The 20,201-nt window shown below is 43.0% G+C and overlaps 1 protein-coding gene across 6 annotated transcripts; it reads right to left on the reverse strand.

Annotated features, from left to right (window-relative positions):
- Positions 1-428: 428 nt before the first annotated feature.
- Positions 429-19,708, reverse strand: LOC124996850 (calmodulin-regulated spectrin-associated protein 1-B-like). 6 transcript variants are annotated; one of them, XM_047570191.1, is made up of 20 exons: positions 19,380-19,708; positions 18,638-18,822; positions 12,252-12,514; positions 10,606-10,767; positions 10,442-10,522; positions 9,220-9,279; positions 8,722-8,863; positions 8,304-8,443; positions 7,786-7,882; positions 7,476-7,602; positions 7,096-7,181; positions 6,822-6,906; positions 4,322-6,686; positions 4,103-4,239; positions 3,788-3,996; positions 3,555-3,617; positions 3,214-3,301; positions 3,016-3,137; positions 2,058-2,176; positions 429-1,964 (listed from the first exon to the last, which is right to left on the reverse strand). In XM_047570191.1, the coding sequence occupies exons 2-20, from the start codon at positions 18,819-18,821 to the stop codon at positions 1,674-1,676; spliced, it is 4,821 nt and encodes a 1,606-aa protein (XP_047426147.1). In that variant the 5' UTR covers position 18,822; positions 19,380-19,708; the 3' UTR covers positions 429-1,673. The 6 variants fall into 6 exon arrangements, with proteins under 6 accessions (XP_047426147.1, XP_047426148.1, XP_047426149.1 ...); XM_047570192.1 differs by lacking the exon at positions 9,220-9,279 and adding an exon at positions 9,683-9,715; XM_047570193.1 differs by lacking the exon at positions 9,220-9,279.
- Positions 19,709-20,201: the final 493 nt, after the last annotated feature.

The raw sequence follows: 20,201 nt of genomic DNA on the forward strand, positions 1-20,201 counted from the left end.
TAGACCAAGCAGCTTCTTCAGTTCTAAATGGTGGGGAGTTTTAGGTTTTTGTTTGAAATGGAGAATAGAGAACATAAGACTTGGCTCTGTTAACAACACAGCTACAATTAGAGAATATTGGGTTTTCTTCACAATTTGTGGTTCTCTAATGATCCAGTAATGACCAGAAACTTCATTCTAAAGGCCTGAATGGAGGTGTGTGTGTGTGCGCGTGTTTTTTTTCTTTCTTTTGTGGGTTGTTCACATTCACACAGTCTCCAGTCCAATTTATGTGGCCACTTTTTTACCTCCACCACATCCAGCAGACACGGAGAAAATAAAGAATATAGAAGAATAATAGAGAAACGGAGCGAGACGGATGATGAGGTGATCAGAAAAACAGGTGATTAAAAACCAAAAAGGGAGCGGTAAACAACAGCCACAACGACTTTAGCAAGAAAACGCACCTAGTCGCATTTTATTATATCTCTTCAAAATAAATAAACATACAACACAATGAAATAAGACTCCTCTCTAAACGCCTGTAACGGAATAAACCTTGAAATAGTGCCTGCTTTTTTAGTAAACATAACTTGTACGTGATGTACAAAAAAATACTACTCAAAAATGTACAAAATGCAGCAAAGGAATATCAAGTATTGTGCAGTTTTCCCGAACATTACACCAGCCGCTGACAGTCAGTCGTTTCAGGGAAAGTACTAGTGCTGAGTGCCAGAAGCTACATTAAAAAAAAAAATAAAACAAAACAAAAACGTACATCTCACCAGAATCCAGTGAGCAGTTAATGAGCAGCAAACAGCAGCTCAGTGGCATAGCTCAGTCATTTTGGTTCAGCAGTAGGAGCCGGTCAGCGATCTCAGATGGCTCGTATGTGTGGTGGAATACAAATGCAACGCGATGCATTACTGATATGGTATACTGCGGTCTCAAAAAGCACTTTCAGTTCGGAATAAGTATCGTTTCCCAGCATTTTCTGTTTTCTCCCAACAAAACAGCAGCCGACAAACTAGACAAAAAAATGAATAAATAAATAAATAAATAGCTCTGTTGCGTGACAGAAGTTTTAAAGCATAATCAAGACACATTCAGGGCCAAATACACGATGTATTCAGCTCGCCCCTTCCCTAACACAAAGACTCACACACGCCCCCCAAACACACTATATAGAAAACGAGACTAGACATTAATTAGCACTGACTGACATCCATTCCATACGTAAGAAAGTCAAAGGTCCCTCTTCATTAAAGCACATACCAGTATCAGTCTCTGTATGTGTAGTCTGGATTAATCGCAGCTGTAGAGTTTGTTTTTTTGCTTGTTTTTTTTTGCCAAGCTGAAATTGCAAACTTCACGAGACTTTATTAAGATCACCACTGCCTGTCTTGAACGTTCAGACTCAGTGGTATTCAGCTCCACGGTTCAGTTTCTCTCTACTGCTACATGATACCCAATCGATGCAGGACATACGGTACCTACAAATTAAAACACTAGAGTGTGACATGCAAAATAAAAAGCTAACAAAATGGAAAAAAGAAAAGAAAAAAACACTGGAGTTGGCAGGTGTTTCCTTTTCTGCCTCAGACCGACATCTAACCCCCTTCTCTGTCATCTCTGGGTTTATTGGGTCCTGCCCAACACTGGTAGACAGAAGCTGTTACAACAGTCCCTCCTTCTCACTTCTTCCGTGCGCTCGATGGTCTCTTGACCTGCCAGAGCTGATTGTGGATGGTCAGGGCGTCCACGCTGACCGACACGCTCTTAGCGGGGATGACGTTGAACTGCTTGCGGTCCGAGCTGTACTTGTAGAGCTTGTCGATCATCTTGCGGCTGATGGTGCGCGGCCCCGTGCCCATGAACTTCACTATCTCCTCCGTGTCGGGTGAGTAGGAGTAAATGGCGCGGAACTGGCAGCCACCGTCGCGGAACAGGATGATCAGGTGATTGGACTCACACTTTTCCAGCTCCTGTAAAATGGAGACAAAACATCATTGAGCAAAACGATGAATATATTTCAACAAGGCAAGCACAAAGTTTATAGATTCATCTATCAAACTCACCTCAAGAACAACATTCTTCTGGACCTCGTTAACCTTTCCAGCCAAGCAGCAGTGGGCGATGGCATTGATGATGATTGGCTTGTTGGACTTGGAGCTTGGTTCCTTGAAGAGTTTAGGACCTTTAACAAATCAATCATATCAAAAAAATTATTTATTTAAAGACTTGTGATACATGCAGGTCTGTGTCAATTAAAGAGAAGAGTTTAACTTCTTTATGTAGCCATTGTTCGACGTATGTTCTACACACACCTTTATACGCCATTCTCTTCTGTGCTGGGGGGCATGGCCTGTTTAAGAGAAAGTGCTGGACATGCAGCTTTTGTGGAAAAGTGAGAAGTCTAGTTGCGTCTAGTGTCTATTTTATTGAAATGTCTCATTTGCTAAATTAGATTATAAGACCCTAAATCTATCTTCCGGTATGAAACTGGAGTCAGGAGTCAACTAGTTTAGCGTGAAGCCTGGAAGCAGGACGGGGCATAGTGAATTACTGGATTATTTGCTAGTTGCCTAGCAACATCCTGACAGTCCAGGGCACAGACCTGAGCGAGAAGCAATTTAAATCCTTCAAATGGGGTCTGTTTTCGTTATTAATGCCACTATGTACAAAAATCCATAACAGGCTTGCTAACTGTTGCCTGGGGGGCTTTTAGATAGCAACATTTGGTAAGCAGTGGTGTTCTCACAACGTATGTCTAATATTAACACTTGAACATCAAGCATTTCGTGTAGACAACCTTCTTTGTTGTAACCAGAAGCTCACAAGTTCCATTTGAAGGCAGCAATATTAATTTTCTACAGATTAAACACGTGCACGTGACTGAACGTGCTAAACACTTGGCTAAGTGTCTGCTGCGTCTGGTTTCAACCTGGAACTGAAGTCAGTTTTGCGACGGTAAAAATGAGACAAAACGTTTCTTTGTTAGGCAAAGACGTTGGCTTTTCCTGTGTTTCTGCTCACCATTGTATTCAGTTGAAGTGATAGAAGAGGCAATGGAGCCGTTCTCCCAGTCCCTCTCCATGTTCCTGCTGGACGCTCTGCTCAGCAGTGGGAACGACTCCATGGAGCACACAGATCCAGCCCTGAAAAGATGGGTCATTCATACAGGATGTAAACAAACATCATCTCCGCATTTACAGCAGAGACAGCGATTCTTACCTGTGTGAGTCTGCCCCTCCTGAGATCACGCTGTCTGCCTCGGTGGCCAAAGAGAGCGTCGATCCTCGATGACTGCAGCTCAGATCAGCTGAAAACGGAAACACAAGGATTTAGTACCAGTTATTTTTGTGAAGTGAGCAACTTTTCGTTTCACATTCGCTGAATTTTTCTAAACTCCAACAGTTTACAGTCGTAGTTTACAGTATTAGGCTCTCTGAAGAGACTGACTGAGCTTCCTGGTCTGTAATCTGTGGCTGACTTCCATAGTTTGCAGCATTAACTGTTTTTAACAGATGTGTATGCTTGATGTCACTTCATGCAGAGCAGGTTAGAAGGTTCACCTCCCCTGCAGCCTGCTGCTGAGGCCTGGTCTTTGATCAACATGGACACCTTCAGAGCATTACCTGCACAACACACACGCACCAACTCAGAGGATGGCAACGAGTACACAAGTGAATTAACACGCACAAATATAACAAGGCGAAGACAAACACACAGTTCTGAAAAGACAATGGCGAAGACGACACGGAACACTAAACGAAAACATGCAGAAATATCCCACGGGCGTCCTTACGTGTGGTGGATACTTTGGAGAGGGTGCTGTACTCTTCACGGTGCAGTGACTTGGGCCTGTTCCGGCGGGATTTGGTCCGTGGGCGAGGCTTGACCACACCCTGCTCCTCCAGCAGAGCTTCCTGCTTCCTCCTCAAGTATTCCTGTTTAATCAGCTCCCGTCGCGCCTTTTCTTCCTCCTTACGAACGCGGTCCTCTTCTGCTTTGCGCCTTGAATAAAGAGAAGGAGAATGTCTAATATGTTACTCATGCACGCACACACATCTTAGATAAATTCTTCATCCTTGTTAGTGTGTGTGTTTGTGTGATAACGGACCGGGCCTCATCACGTTTGAGTTCGCTCTCAGCCTCTTGCTGCTGTTTACGCAGTCGGGCCTCTTCAGCTTTGCGCTGCTGTTTGAGGAGGAAGGCAGCCCGACGTTTGGCCATTTCATCCTCTGCCTTCTCATCATCCTGCATGATATAAAAAAAAGATGATACGGATATGCCCCATTGCAATTTACGTAGAGATGCATCATGAAAATAAAACCATTACCTTAAAGAAGAAGCCCAACACATTCTTCTGCTCCCCTTCTGCCGTGCACTCAGCAGCGTCTGCGCCGCCATCTCCCCGTGGATCCTTGAGCTCTGACAGGTCCACCTCAATCAGCTGACCTTTGACTCTGTTGCTCTCATCCTCAGCGGCAATCTCTTTCCCTGAGTTGGCAGCTTTGTTCTCCTCTTGTTCTGCATCTTGTGACGTAGATATGGACGCTTTGGAGGAAAGTGGTGGGTCTTGTGATTGGGATTTGTCTGCAAAGTGCCCAGTTCCCCCTGCAGTGCTGTCCTGGACTCTGAACGTGCTGTTTCTCTGAATGTACCTTTCGGTTCTTGAGCTTTCAACGGCACTCCCCGTTTCTTGCCTTTCACCAGTGCTGTCTCTAGGAGAAGGGGTGCAGTCTGACGACAGAATGTTTGACTTTGCAGAAGACATCTTGTTGTTGTCTTTTATCTGTTTCTGCTCTGAGGTTTTGCTGCGGTGGCTGGAGCTGAGCTTGGGAGGACGACGAGAAGGGACAGAAGTGCTCCCACTGATGTCAACAAAGTGAACAGCGAAAGATTTGGAGTCTGAGGTAGAGGGCGTTGTTTCCGTTGCGATGGGGGTTGTGCTTGGGCCTGGTTGTACAGACTCTGGAGGCGAAGCCGCAGTCTTCTTCATTAACAGGTCTTGCTGCAAGGAAAGCTGCATCATCTGCTGCTGAATAGAACTAATAGCTTCGTTGAGCAGATCTATGGAGCGGGAGCACTCGTTCACGTCTGGTTCACATGTGGTCACATTATCCTGGGACAGGGTGGACAACTTGCTGTCTCTATTAATCTGTCCTCCCTCTGTTTGACCTGCCTTTGCCTGCACCTTCAGAGCATCAAGGCAGGAATCATCTTTGCAGGACTGAGTCTTTGCTTTGCTCCTGTCAGCAGCTGTTAGCTCTGAGGGTTCCTGGCTGCGTTTCAGGGGTAAAGGAAGCGTGTCACTCTTTCCTCCACCCTTCTTAACAATGTTCAGGAACGCAGCTTTCCCTAGCTTTAGTCTCTGTCTCGCTGAAAGGGTCTCCATCTTTTTCTTCTGGTGCTCTATTGCACGTCTTTGCTCTTCTAGCTGCATGTGAAGTTGAAGCAGCTCTGAAGGCACAACTGGGTTACTGATGACCATATTCTTCCCCAACACAGTGCTAGGCTCCTTCCCTAGCCAGCCTGAGGTGGAATCACTCTTCAGTTGCCAGGGAGGACAAGGGGCAATATCAGAGCCATCTGGTGTGGTCTTTTGGGAGCTGCTGGTACTTGAGTATCCATCACGGAGTCCAAGTTTAAGGAGTTTTCTCTCGGCGAAGCTGGTCATCTTAACACTGGTGCTTCCTGAAGCGCTGCAGCTGCTGGCCCAGGATATCGTACTGGGGCAAGGGCTCGAGCGTCCACTGCAATCTTCCTTATCCTCCCGCTCACTCACCTTTGAGTCTTCTCTCAGTTTGGCCGACTCACCTTCTCCAATTTCAGCCATGTCTCCCTCCTCTAACCACGTCTCCCTTCCTTTCCTCACAGCTTCTTTAGCTAGCTCCATCTGCTCATCCTCCTCCTCCTCGTCCTCGAGGTCTGCGATGTCAGAGTCGGAGTTATGCCCCGTCTCCATCCCAGAGGAAAAAGGACTGTGATGGTCTGGCTCTCCAGACAAATGAAGGAAAAATCCTTGAGACTGTTTGTTGCCTGACTGAGAGACGCCTGCCGAACCCTCTGTGGGTGGCCTGAGAGAGCTAGGGGCTGTTTGTACCACAGGTGTGGGTGTACACGGACTTCTGTTTGACTCGGCCACAGGAGATTTCCTCTGTGAGGCGCTTGGGACACTGATAGTAGCTTTCCTAGCGGGTACTGCCGCTCTACAGCGGCTCTCACCACTCTCCTCCTGCTTATTCAGACTGATACTCTTCTCCTTAGCTGGCTTTGGGATGGTGGGCATCAGTGGCTCTAGATAGTAACCGTCTGCCTGGTGGTCCAAAGTAAAGGGAGTCTTGTCAAAGCGGGGACAACAATAAGTGTTAGAAACCCTCGATGTTGACGTTGCACTCTGTGTTTCCAACTCATCCTGCTCCATGTCACTCCCAACTCTACGTCGAGGAAATTCAGAAGGATGGATAACGGCAACCAGTTCCTCCTCCTCTATTTCCTCCTCTTCATCCTCTATGCGCATGTGACTAAACAGGGTTTGACCAGAGAGTCTGTGCTGAGGCAGACCTGACGTCAGCATGTGTTTGGGGGTAATGATGTTAGAGGCCAGGCTGTCTTTGCTAATGGAGCGAGCAAGGCTGATGCTGTCGGCATCGTCCTCCAGGGCATAATGCAGGGCGAAGGGCGCTGGCTGGGATAAAGGCCTGGATGGGTGACAGACGGGGGAGTATTATCAACCAAATATATTGAAGCATGGAATGTATTTTCTGTATCCATACTGAAATTGGGTAAATGGGTGTCAACAATTAAAATGTGAAGGTGGTAATCGCGCTGCTCACCTCTGCCTCCTGTCTGGCCTGATCAACATGGAGCCTTGATGTTGCCCGTCTGCACGTGTCATAGAGTTGGACCTATTTCTAACATCTGTACAAAGAAAAAAGTGTTCATATTATGCAAATATGCAACATCACTATTCACTGATTAAATCTGGGAATATAGTCTGGTCTCGAATATAGTCTGTGGTATGTTTACATCCCTCCTTTGTTGTTCTGTATAAAGTACTTTACTCTTGGGGAATAAAACTACTCAGGACACAAATTTTCCTTTGTTTACCTAAAGTGCCTTCTTCAACCACCTTCTGTTGTCTCTGTCTCAGGGGCAGTAAAGAGTGGGACTGACTTGATGAGCTTGGTTTGGAGCTGAAAGAGAAAGACAGGTTGAGCTTCATAGTTAGAGCTGGGCAGATTCTATCTAACGTAATGTCAGTGATGTCAGTTTAATACTGTCACCACATGCTCTGTGGCATTTGTACACGATATTGCAGTGCTGACAAATATCATAAATATAGGTTCATATTTTCACCCATAATAACTAGTGTATCACTAGGACTGTATCATATACTGTGTTTTATATTACAAGCACACAAGCAAATATGACCAAAAAATACTGAACATTAGTCATTAAACTTCTGGGGAAGGAACGCTGTACAACACCTGAGGTCAGAGCTCGGAGGTGTAGTCAAGACATCAGCAGAGTTTGACGATGTCAGGAAGCTTCGTTTGGTGATGTTGGAGATGGGGGCGTAGGATCGAGAACTTTTAGGCTGCAGCAGCAGTCTCACTGTAAATGTTAAAAGGGGTATTAAAAAAGAGATTCTATAACATAGAACACAATTAATTTAAAGAGCTACTAGACGCATTACAAATCCCATTTGCCCTCTGTACACGTTGTTATAGTGCACTTTCTGTACATAACTAAAATCAATGTAACTATAAATCACAAACAAGCCAATGTATGTCATACCATCTTTGATTTCCTGAAGATCCCTGGGCTGCACGAAGTCTGGCTTCACAGTTTCAAACCACCAGAAAAGCTCAGCAATGAACACCATCACATTATTCTGCCAGAGAAAAATAAAGTCAGACCCAACAGCAAGACATTGACATTATATACTTTTATAAATAGTCTTTTTTCAAGTGAGAGATTTAAAAAATACAGAACAGTACAGATAAAGGACAATGAATTTCTTAATTGTTGCCTCAAAGACTAGACTGCCTAGACTAGACTAGACTGAGAGCAAGATGAAAAAGTGTAAAATCGCAAACATCACTCTTTATAGGGTGTGGTGTGCTCACTCTGTGCTTTAAAGGTTATAAAGTCAACATCACGCCTCAATAATATAAGTTACACAAGGTCACAATTCAAGAAACATAAGACAAAATGTGTGTGAAGTGAAGAAACTGTTAAAGTTTCAATGTGTCGATGCGTCAGTTTAACTTTGAAATCACTATCAGTAGTAGTACTTGTGTTTTTGTGCTCACCTTTAGTACCGGTGGAGAGTACAGCAGGTCCTCGGGCTTCAGATAGAAGCATTTGCTCAGGTACTCATTTGAGAACTCATTCAGTAGCTGGATGTTGTACACACTGTCTGCTATAGAGGGAACCTCCTTCAGGCAGATATCTGCACAGAACAGGACAATGATGGTTAATACTATCAGACTAATATTGTGTGCTATAGTAGTTCTATAGCATGGGACCGTAGCGTTTTGTGAATTACTCTTATTTGGATGGTTAGATGAAAAGATTGATACCACTCTTATATCTTTAACCTACATGGCTGCCAGTGGGCTAATAGCTTAACTCAGCATAACAACACAGCAAATGATCTTGTTTCGCAAAAAAAAAAGTGTCCTATAGCATCTTCTATCTTTATTCAGCAGATGTAATAGTCCACTGTACCTTCCAGTCTAATGATTTCCGGACAGTAGAAGTGGATCACAGCCAGCAGAGCTGTGCCGTCACACACATCCTTCAACAGGTCGTCCAACAGGGGGAAGTGCTGCAGAGTCCGTCCTGACAGGTGATCTCTGCGATAACGCACCTGCACAGCAAGAGAGGAGTTAAGTTTAGAAAGTGTCCACAAACTCATCTAATCAAACACACAGATATGTGCAAACTCATCACACACACACTAACACAACATTCTTCCCTTTGTGCAGTATTTTATGGTTGTCTTCAACACTGTACAGTAGATGTACGTGACTTTCAATCTAGTGCTTCATGGCCTTTATCTGCATCTGAACTCTCATGTGGTGCATTCATGTGTGTCTTCGCTCACAAAGACAGCCACATATGCTAATTATGCTCGGGTAAATTATTTAACAATGATGGCTTTTGTAGTTGGGGGGCATGAAAGGGAAAAACAATAACGAAAAGGGTCAATGATGAGTACATTACCACACGAGAGAACTCCACGGGCTCCAATAAGCAATGGGCCAGAGCATGCAATATATCAGGCTGGTGAGGGGGGAAAAAGAAATGATTGGGAGGAAGTTAATGATAAACCGAGACAAGCCATGAGTGGATGAGCCATTCAAACATACTGCTGACGGTGCATCTGAAGCGCCTGGTAGTTCACTTCAGCTTTACTCACTAGCAACAAAGGTGTAGAGAGAGTGTGTGGATGTTTTGGGGGTGGTGCAAAAGCTCAGCTGGAAATTAAAAAAATAAAAAATAAATAAACGGTTTCAAGGCAAAAGCAAATGAGCAGAAAAAAATGTCTTTCATGCTCCTCTTTTGCCACTAAGGGGCGCTGTAGTGTCTTCCCTATTCATGACTCTCTACATGGCACAAACAGCGACATACTCCACGAACCCACACACATACACTCAGACAGGAAATTGCAAGGAGTTGGACTTACAGGTACAAGCTTCCAGTACCATTTGGAGGGAGACTAGTATCCAAGAGGAACAAAGGGAACATTTTTAGGAAGGGGGGGGGGGGGCACAAACAGTAAGAGCAGGAGACAGGTCAAGGGTCAGATACAGTGACGAGGAATCAGATCATATCTCCTGGTGGAAATCTGATCTGATCTTAAAGACAAGTGGAAAGGGTTAGACTGAAAGTGTGACAAATGTCACATTTCAGAAGAACAGGCGGGAGGCGCCGTGCTAACGCTTGGCAAGTCAACAAAGAGCAGAGGATTTCAGGTTGTGAGATACAATTTGAAAGAGACATTTAGAGATTTTTGCTCATTTTCATCACAAAGACATAATACACATGACCTATATTTAAGTGATTAGTGATCATTTTCCGTATGCCACAGGGTCTACTAGCAAGATAGATGTTAGCTAATTTAATATACTTTTAATCATGCTAATTTGGTTACATATATATACAAATATATACGCTGAGAACACTGTAGCCCAACAGTAACTCACAGATCCGAGGGCAAGATATGACATATTGCCTTGATCAAATTAAGTCACAAACTGACTGACAGTTAAAACACCTATTAAAAATGAGACGCAGACACGTAACGTTACAGCCGGAAAGACAAGAGACAAAGGCAACAATATCACTTATCAAAGACGCTATTCAACGCTGTTTTTTTCTGTGAAAGTGAAAGAGACAAAGTGAAAGAGAAAAAGAGTGTTCAGACAAAGAGACAGTGTTTTACCTTCTGGTGACTGGGCGACTCAAGCAGATGTTGCTTCATTTTACACTCTTTTTCCATGATCTCCCTCATCTTTATGTTCACCTAAAGAGACAAATATACTGTTGTTCTACGTAGACGGACACGTTGCAGAAGTCCAAACATTAACACCCGTGTTTAGCTGTTACCTTGTTAATCCAGAAGAGCATTGCATCTTCCAGGTCAAATGGAAGCTCCTTGGAGGCACTGAAGTTGGAAAAGCGCTTGACACTTGACACCACCTTTTCTATGCTGATCATCTCCACCGTGTAGGCCATCATCAGGGCGTCGATGAGGTGGATGTGGGAGCTCTGGGGAGATCAGAAACGGAGTTTAATGTAGTAATGCATAAGTAATTATGGATTTGTGTTCCTTCACACATTCTGTATCAGTCTGTTTATTAGTCTGCAGGTCTGATTATTGTAGAAAAATCCAGGCTAAACTTTTGCCTCTGTTCCAGCTTGTGTCCTGTCCTGTTGTGTTTTCACACCTGCAGAGTGGGTTCATAATAAATGAAAAATGCCGAGCGTTTGGTTTGTTCATAAATATTTTAGTTACTGTCTCTAAAACCTGTTAAACAGCCCCATCCACTGGTGCATTATTTATTCCGGTAATCTTGGCTCGCATGTGCATCTGGAAAGCAAAGTCATATCAGCTTGTTACCAGATGGTAAGTGTGAGTTGCCAGCTCACTAGGTTATACTACCGCAGAGAATGAATCCTCATTTTCAGAGACATGAATGTTTTCTGGCTTTTATACTGGATAATATTTATTAAGGCAGAATTAATGCTTTTTGGGGAGGTGTAGGTCATGAAACAACACTGGAATTGTGTTTCTGGGCATCTATTGCATTCTTGGACAAAGTCAATTTGTTTCAAAACTGCTACAAACAACCTAGTTGTTAGTAGGGGTATGAGTACTAGCAAAGACGTCACGATGCTATCGCGATACTTGAGTCACGATACGATACATTATTGCGATATTATGATATTGCAATATTCTACATATAGTAGTTCACTGAGAAATTTTAAATGTAGCTTAAAATACACATTGTATATATGTAGCTCAGGCGACAGTGATAATTAATTGGACAAATTGAGTCAAAAAACAATATTAATCCAAGTGATGCATCTCCAATTTACTGAACTTGTACAGAAAAAGTGGTGGTGGAGGTGCGGAAGTCGTTCGTGATCGCCCCAAAACACAACCTTTTCTTTTTCTGTTAAAATTAAATATTGTAGTGGCAAGAAAAAATATTGCAATATACTGATTGTTGGGTAGAAGATCTGAATGAACTGGAAAAAGAAGTTCTAAGGTAATTCTGTGAAGGAAGCACAGAAAGATCCAACGATTTCAGCGGTTACAGCTTTAGAATCTGGAAGACCTTGAGTTGCCGAAACTCTGCTGACATTCTTGGTTATTTGTAGGGGGCTTCCAACCTCTAAATCCTCCACTGGATCTGTTCAGTGGCTAAAAGATCAGAGCAGACACTGTTTGTATTGGGATGCTTCCATGTATGTCCTGTGTATGTATATATATATATATATATATATATATATATATATATATATATATATATATATATATATATAACTATTTTGTAGTGAACTGCTCCTTCCTAATAATGCTGGTTTCAGCAAAACATCACATGATAAGTACAGACTGGAATAGGACGGTATCACCTGACCCTCCACTGTCTGACAGATACTATTCGTTGGTTTAAGGCACAATGAGCAACGAATTTGCTCATATTCTGCTAAGGCTGGTGTTGAACTAGACATATGGTACGACCAACCATTTTGATGGGAGACGAGCCGAGATCCAGATCGGACACCGGCGTGTTGTCGGCCTCCAGCACGTAGATGCCTTTCCTGGACAGAGCCTGGATGACAGACTGGTGGCTTTGGAGTGAGGCGGCCTGCTCAGCGTGAAGGATGAGCCCACACACGCGGCAGTAGAGCTCTCCGGACAGGAGCAGGCGGATGATGGGTGGCTTGATGTGTTCCTGCTCATACTGGTCCGTGTAAAAGGGGTCTCTCAGGTCCGCAGGGATGTGATCTGGGAAAAGGAACGTTAACAAGCATGATGTATTATTAAATTATTCAATGTGTACTTAATGAGAGATGCACGTTTTTCTGTCCTAAAAGTTGGGCTAAGCCACAAATCACACCATTCATCCACACTATTTCTGAGCGGACACGTGTTTACCAATGCCCCGCCGTGTTACATAACAGAGAAGCTCCCAGGCCATCAGCGTACAAGGTATTAGACTGTCTAAGAAGAAAGTAGTGGAAGAGGAGTTAAACACTATGCCAGATAGCAATGCAGAATAGGCGGACCTGAGACTTTAAGTCAATGACTTAATAGGACTTAGTGGTGATACTTAAGCTGATGCTGTCCCGCTCATAGACTCAGACATGGGGAAGCTATTTTCATTTACCTTGGACACGTTAATCCAAAGTTAAGGCCTAAAGCACTCACGGAATTTAGCTTCCAGCACTTTCTGGGTATATTTAGACCGTAAGCAGGGACGTTGTTGCTTAGTTTCAAATAACAGAAAGCGGAGAAAAAAAAGAGGTATCAAGGGAGACTGGTATCGATGAGGCACAGAGAGAAAAGGTATCAATTGTTAGTTGTCAGTATTACATAGCAATGCTTAAAAGGAAAATGACTTCACAACTTTGAATTAGTTTTATAATTTATAGATATAGTGGCATGACTCAAACTTTAGATTTTCCTTCTTGTAGTGAGTCAGACGGAGCACTTTCATATGCCTCATCAAATTTGGCACTAAAACCAGAAGGCAGTTAGTTTAAAACAGAATCTGTCTACCCCAACATCTAAAGCTCCATAATGAACACTGAACACAACATCCGGATGTCCGGATGTCCAGCACACATAAAAACACATATAGTCACTTTTGTGTACAATGTACTTATTAAGTAAATGACATATATGATAGATTCATACAGTTTAATTCTGGGCAAAGCAGTTAAATTCATATATGGAGAATCCAAACACAAGGGTTACTTGAGGAAATGAATGAGACAAGCAAATAAAAACATGTGTAACATGGCGACACAGAGAAATAGGAACAAAAGCAAATAAAAAAGGAAGATGGGAAAGGAACACAAACAAAACAGAGGTAATAGAAACAGGTGAAAACAATTAGTGCAGAGCAGGCAATCATAAGGGAGGGATAGAAAACATAGAAAGGAAGTGAATCAAATCTAAGACTGATGTTTTCCAAAGAAAAGAGGAAACCTACAATAACAAAAAGCGAAACCATGACAGAGCAGTGCTCTGTTTCGTTCCTGCTAATCGGCTTTGGTCTGGCTTTATACCTAATGGGCATATAAAACGATTATATCGATCTTCCTTGTCATCTAACTCTCAGCAGATAGTGAATAAGTGTATCTCCTAAAATGTCAAATGATTCCTTTGTGGTTAGAACAAGCCTCACAGGCACCCAGAAACCATTAGACAGTGCTGAGCTGTTTTCTTGCTCAACTATGACTCGTCATAAAACTGCCGTTGTGCACACACACATGCAGTTTTATAACGCAATGGAAAGATTTAACGGTCACTTAAGCTAATTTTACTATTGTTTTCTCTAATAATGTGGCTTCGAGAGGTATTTACACACCATCTGAGTCTTGGAGCCCTTGCTGACTGAGACAAACAGAAAATCTAAGACATCCATCAGAGGAAATCGCTCGCACAAAACAGGTTCAGCTTAGCACAACAGCACACTGTGTAACCCTCAGCTGCATCCTTCGCTGCAGCCTGCTTGCTTGGCACAGGGCTGCACACAGGATCTATCCGGCTCTCTGCTGATGCAGCGCTGCCATGTGCACATGAAAAACTCAGATAATATGAGGAAATAGTCGATGAACAGCCCACTGTGTTTGAGTGCATGTGTTTTTTGGATGCCTCTAGTCCATTTCCAAGCGCGCCGCTACCGCTCGCCCTGCAGCTTCCTCTGCTTCGGCAGTCCCAGAATGCCCCCTTGTCCTCCCTGGTTGCCATGGAGACAGTGATGGGGAATGCCAGCGTGGCCGGAGGTGGGGGGCTGGGAAGCTGTCCCGGCTCCTGCTAACTAGTTTGAATGGCCTCTAGTATCGGGGGATGTGTAGCGAGGGGGGGAGACAGGAGCTCCTCTCTAATCCTAGTAGCTAATACTCCTTAGATATTTATCATCCATCTGATCCAAGAACTTAAGCCCACCCCAGCCCTGCGTATGTGTGAGGGAAATTAAGAGGAGGGGGGGGTGTAGGGAAAGTGTTCGTTGCTATTCTTCGAGGCACAGGGCCAGAGTGACCAGCAGCAGACTCAGCAGGGGGAAGATGCACCCCCTCTCACCAGTGAGACTAAGCTTAAGGGAGAATCCCCCCCAACAAGACAGTATGTTGGGGAAACAGAGCCTCTAAGTCGACACGATCAGGGAAAAGCCTGCGAGCCTGACTCTGCAGACAACAATGAAAAGATGGGAACAATATGTGCGGCTCTCAGTTAGCAACAAGCGAGTATCGTGCGGTGTGATTCACAGTTCATTACATCTGATTTTGTTGCATGACGTTGCGTGATGTTAGTCAACTATGCTCCCTATCAGTCGACATTACATAACCCAAACCCTACATGTAGTTGTTACACAATCATAGAACATAACAAGCTATATTTACGAATATGAGCTTCAGAATATGAGTAGACCAGATGTCAGACTCAGAAACATCAAGAGATGGTTTGGGAATTACATACAAATGTACCGTATATATTCCGTACATATATACGGTAAATTCTCTATTGTTGAACCTATACAGAGCTAACCTAACGAGAAACTACCTAGTGGTTTAGGAGCACTACGCATTCCTATATTTATTTAAATGCATGAATAAATTATGCCCCCGTTTAGAAAAGATTCCTATGCTTCTCCAAAAACATGGACCGTCTCAAACAAATACACAAGTCTTGAGGTCCAATGCCATTAAACACAAGAACATGTGACTGGCTGTGTTGACTTTCACACCAGCAGACACAAACAACACAGTCATCCCAGCACTGCTGCGTTCGTTGCTTTGCGCTCTTAATCTATTAAGAGTGTTATGGTTCGCCTGTCCTCAACACTGATTATCAGCAACCGGGGCATAAACATACAACAACATAAACAAACTTCAGTGTCTTTCAGTCTAACTTTGCTGAATTAACACTCTACGGGTTTGGTCTTAATAGGAGTATAGCATTTGAAAACTCTTTGAGTTGTAGAATACATTGTATAAAACGCATTTTCTGTCAATATGTATTTTGTCCAAATTAAGTATTATTTAGGTGTGCTTTCTAAATTTTCAGGATAACCACACATATCACTCACTCAAGAAGAAGAGAAACAAAGCCGCTAGAAGAACCATCTGAGGGATAGCGCGGATCTTACCTTCACCAGAAGTAGCACCAACACTACGTACGAGACTAAAAAATGTACTATTATCTGTCTGGTTGTTGTGAACGACTCTTGTTTATCATATCACGCAATAGGTCAACCGGAAATCGGGCTGTATTAACGTGGTATTAACTCGCTGAAAAAACACGTATCGCCACCTAGTGTAGAGGAGGAGAACAGTTATTCGATTTTCTTGCGCTGCATGTAAACTGGGACAAGGATTGTAGTCAGAAAGTCAAATTTTGAGCATAGCTCGATGAAGCTCTGCATGTAAATGCACTGACTGAGATGAGACAATGCAAAGCTTCAGTTTATGGACATCTCAAAGGTACCAGACCTGACCAGGATGCACCAGTTTGATTCCCTCAGAATGAATGTCTGACTCAACATGACCAGAAAATGTAGTTTCTCTGTTTCTGCTGCAATCATACGTACTGTATGTCTCTGCTTTCTTATCTCCTATTCCAACACTGGTTTCATTATTGAGGCTCCCTGTTCAGGATCACATTGCAAGGAGACTGTCTGCAGTGTTTTACTGGTCTGCTTGGTCACAACAATCCCACTCTGAGCCCCTGTGTCGATGCCCCTTTCAAACCACGATTTATTGCTGTTTAAATACAAAGAACTGCTTCAAGATGCACCAGCTCCGTACCATCCTCGAACTTCCTTGGTGGAAAAAAAGGGGGTGAGTAAAAAGCAATAGAAGAATAACTCTTTTCAGAGTCATTTGTTTAATGTCGAAAATATGAGGATTCACTGATTCTTTTGTCCAGTCTAGAAAGTAATGGACAGATAAATTGATGATTTGTGAATGCTAGGCTGCTAATACATGGCAAGGACTTTAAAGATAAGGCAGAAAGTTAACGAAGTTTCTAGTACTTCTGCATGTTAACCTGTATGTAGTTTAACAAAAATGTGATAAACTACGTGTACTGTTAGAACTTGTTCAGATTACTATAGCTGTTTAGTCATAACACAGGTATTGCCCATCTTATGAAAGAAAAGTTGTGTAGTTTGAGCTACAGAAATCAGTTTAATGATGAGAAGGCTCCTTAGTGTCCCTGGCACTGACTGATATCTGGAGAAGCCAATCAGATTAAGGCAAGCAGGAAGCTTGAATAGGTGGTTTGGTGATTATTATGGGCACCTGATCTCTGCCCTGGAACTACACAGTTGTTGAGTAACAGAGACACAAAGCTCTAACCACCAAAACACAGCTCACAGTGTTTATCAAAAAGCGCCTTGCTTTGCTGACTCACTGGTAAAATACTTCTTGTGTGAAGGTTATTTCTGAATTTGAAAAATAAGACGCATCTCCGAGCATCATTCGGAATTGAATTTTGTACTCGGTTTCGTTTTCATAGCAGTACATTAGGGTTTTGTTTCTATCTCAGAGTCAATTTACTGACTCGGCAGCGCTGCAGAGAAGGAAACACTTAAACTACAGGACGGCTTCCTCGGAAAATGGATACGATAACAATGAGTTTTCATTTGCTAAATGGCTGCCTCTGTACGTGTCTCCTTCCAAATGTCTCACTGTCACAGTGATCATGAAGAGCATGAACAGCACAGCTGGCCGCCTGCTCACGCTCCGTAGAGAGCGACCAGAGTGACACAAAAACCCACATTCAAGGAGTCATTTCCTTACATTTGCTTAGAGCCTACAGTTATGTAGAGCAATCGTTTTTAATTTTTAGCAGACCTAATCGGATCTGGCAGGGCCAGTGACCTGTGTGTAAAAGACGGATCATGAGACGTCAGCCTAAGTCAAACGAGAAAGTCAAGTGTGCCGCTATGTTACCGTGGTAAGAAAATCTCCTCCTCAGAAAGTTTATTTCTGGTTGTGACGAAGAAAAACAACACGGACGAAGCATATGATTCTCTGAATTACACCCTTTGTGACTACTTATAAATCTGTTATTGAAAACACGACGACGAGATACGAGAGACACACAGTTTCACATAATTAAACTGATCCTGAGACGAGGTGCAGAAAGATACGGATGGATTATGTGGACGGCACTAAAATATATCAGTTATTAAGACCAGTCTTTAACTGTGCAGATGCAACAAATTATTATTTTTTTCATTATTAATTAAGCTGCAAATCCTAGTTTTGAAATTGTGGTTAAAAAGTGAAGCTATATGTTATCTACTTACCATCTTGGTGATAATTATATGAATAGTTGACTACAAAAAATCAGCTTTCACTCCTCTTTAGAGTTGAGGTGTTTTTGTTCTACAAAATAAAATCAGAGAACTGGATTCTCGCAAAGTACTCATGCACCTCTAGTACAGAGTCACTATAATACAGATACTATGAAAGTATAACATGTACAGTACATGTAACAACCTGACTGAACAACTGACGAAACAAACTATCTACATCTCATAATCAGCTCATATACAGATGATGGTTGCTCCAATAAATTAATAAAACACAGAGAAACATCACAGTCAGTAGCCACGGTGACTGACTCCACAGCATCGAGTAAACTCCCTAAACTACCTAAGCACATGTCTATTTTAAACTACTATTTTTCCAATATTCTCTTTTCTTAGTCCTATTTTCATTCATTTTTGTTACACTACTTTTGCTGGACAGGTGTATGATACCTTCCTGTGATGCTGTGTCATTTAAATGTCTCTGACACGGACCAATAAAGGAACATGTCATCTTATCTTTCTTGTTTTGTTGTTTAATCTCGTCTTATCCACCACGAGGAAACACCTAAAGACAGCCATACCTGTACCATAGGCTTTGGCAAACAGCCAGCGGAGATTCGCCTCTATCTTGGCCCTTGCAGAGTCGTAGACCTCCAGCGGTACGACCTGCGCCTCCGTGAAACCACCTCCACCTCCACCGTCATCCTCGGCCGCTGCTCCTCTCCTCCAGGTGCTGTCCCTGCCAGCACTCACCTCCACATCCATCCTGAGGGGAGACACACAGAACCATGACTGACTGACTGACTGACTGCCAGTGGTAGCCAACAAGCATTACATCATCGACAGGGAGGAGGAACAACAACCAGGGCCTGGCTCTCTGACAGCAGTGACAGCGATGGTGATGGTGATGATGATGATAACAAAACACGTATTCTGAGATTCGTGCGACTCGCTGGTGCTGTGGGTGTCTCTGCTGTCAGTCACCGTGATTCGTGCACCACGTCTGAACGTGCGCACCTTTAAATCCCACATAAACACCATCCATCCATCCATTCATTCATTAGCATGCAACTGGCAAGGTGTTTGGCTTGGTTAGGTGGAAGAAATGCAAGCTGCTCTTTTAGAAATAAATTGCAGCAGTGCAGTTTTAAACCAATTAAACCAAATATTGGGATATTAAACAGATGCTGGGGTTTTTTTTCTTTCTTTTTCTAGCATGTCCAGGATAACCAATAACTCACCTCACGTCAACCTAGCGCCGCTAAATTCACTGTATAAACGGACACCTCGGAATATAACACGACAAGCACGACAATAACCCACCTCTAGGAGCACATTTGGGTCCTCTTCGCAGCTTTTTACGGTTGACGGTATTGTTAAAACGCCGACATGCTGGCCTGGCTTCAGCTAACGGTGAAATAACAACAAGACTCCTCCCTGTAAATCTCCGGCCTCTCAGGATAAAGCTGCGGCTGGCGGCTGACGCTCGTTAATCCAATAATGAGAAATCTGATTGGCAACCATCCGGAAGACCGTTTTCGAGGATATTATTGATGTCCGAAGGCCGGCTGCTTCATGTAGAGGCTGTCATAGCCGCTGAGAGCGGACTAGCTGGTGTAACGGCGCCCTGTTGTAGGAGCCTGTCTCTATGGGGACGGGCTCTATGGCTGCGGCTCACCTGTCCGCCTGGTGGGGTCGCTGTTGGTTAGTGATAAAAAAAAAAGAGGAACATGGCTTTGTGTGACAATTCATTTATTATACATGATAAAGTGCACAAAAGAATGGGTTCCTTATTCTTATCATTATCGTTATTATTAAATCTTTATTTATACAGGCAAATGCCACGGATTCACGCGGCCTCGTTTTCAAGAGGGACATGTTCTAAACTGCGCACTTCAATCAATCAAACCATCAATCAAACTTTATTTATAGAGCATTTTTTATACAAAGAGTGCTTTACATAAGAACAACAACAAAAAAAAAAATCAATTGACACACACGTAATTTACACGCAACACATGTAAACTGTACAAATTATAATTACAACTTAACTAAAGGATAAAAAATAAATACAATTCAATTAAAACCCACTCAAAATGGGGAAAATAATGAAATAAGTTAAAATTAGTTAAAAGGCAGACTAAA

Source organism: Mugil cephalus, chromosome 19, assembly GCF_022458985.1.
Source record: "Mugil cephalus isolate CIBA_MC_2020 chromosome 19, CIBA_Mcephalus_1.1, whole genome shotgun sequence".
In the NCBI taxonomy this organism is placed as follows: Eukaryota; Metazoa; Chordata; class Actinopteri; order Mugiliformes; family Mugilidae; genus Mugil; species Mugil cephalus.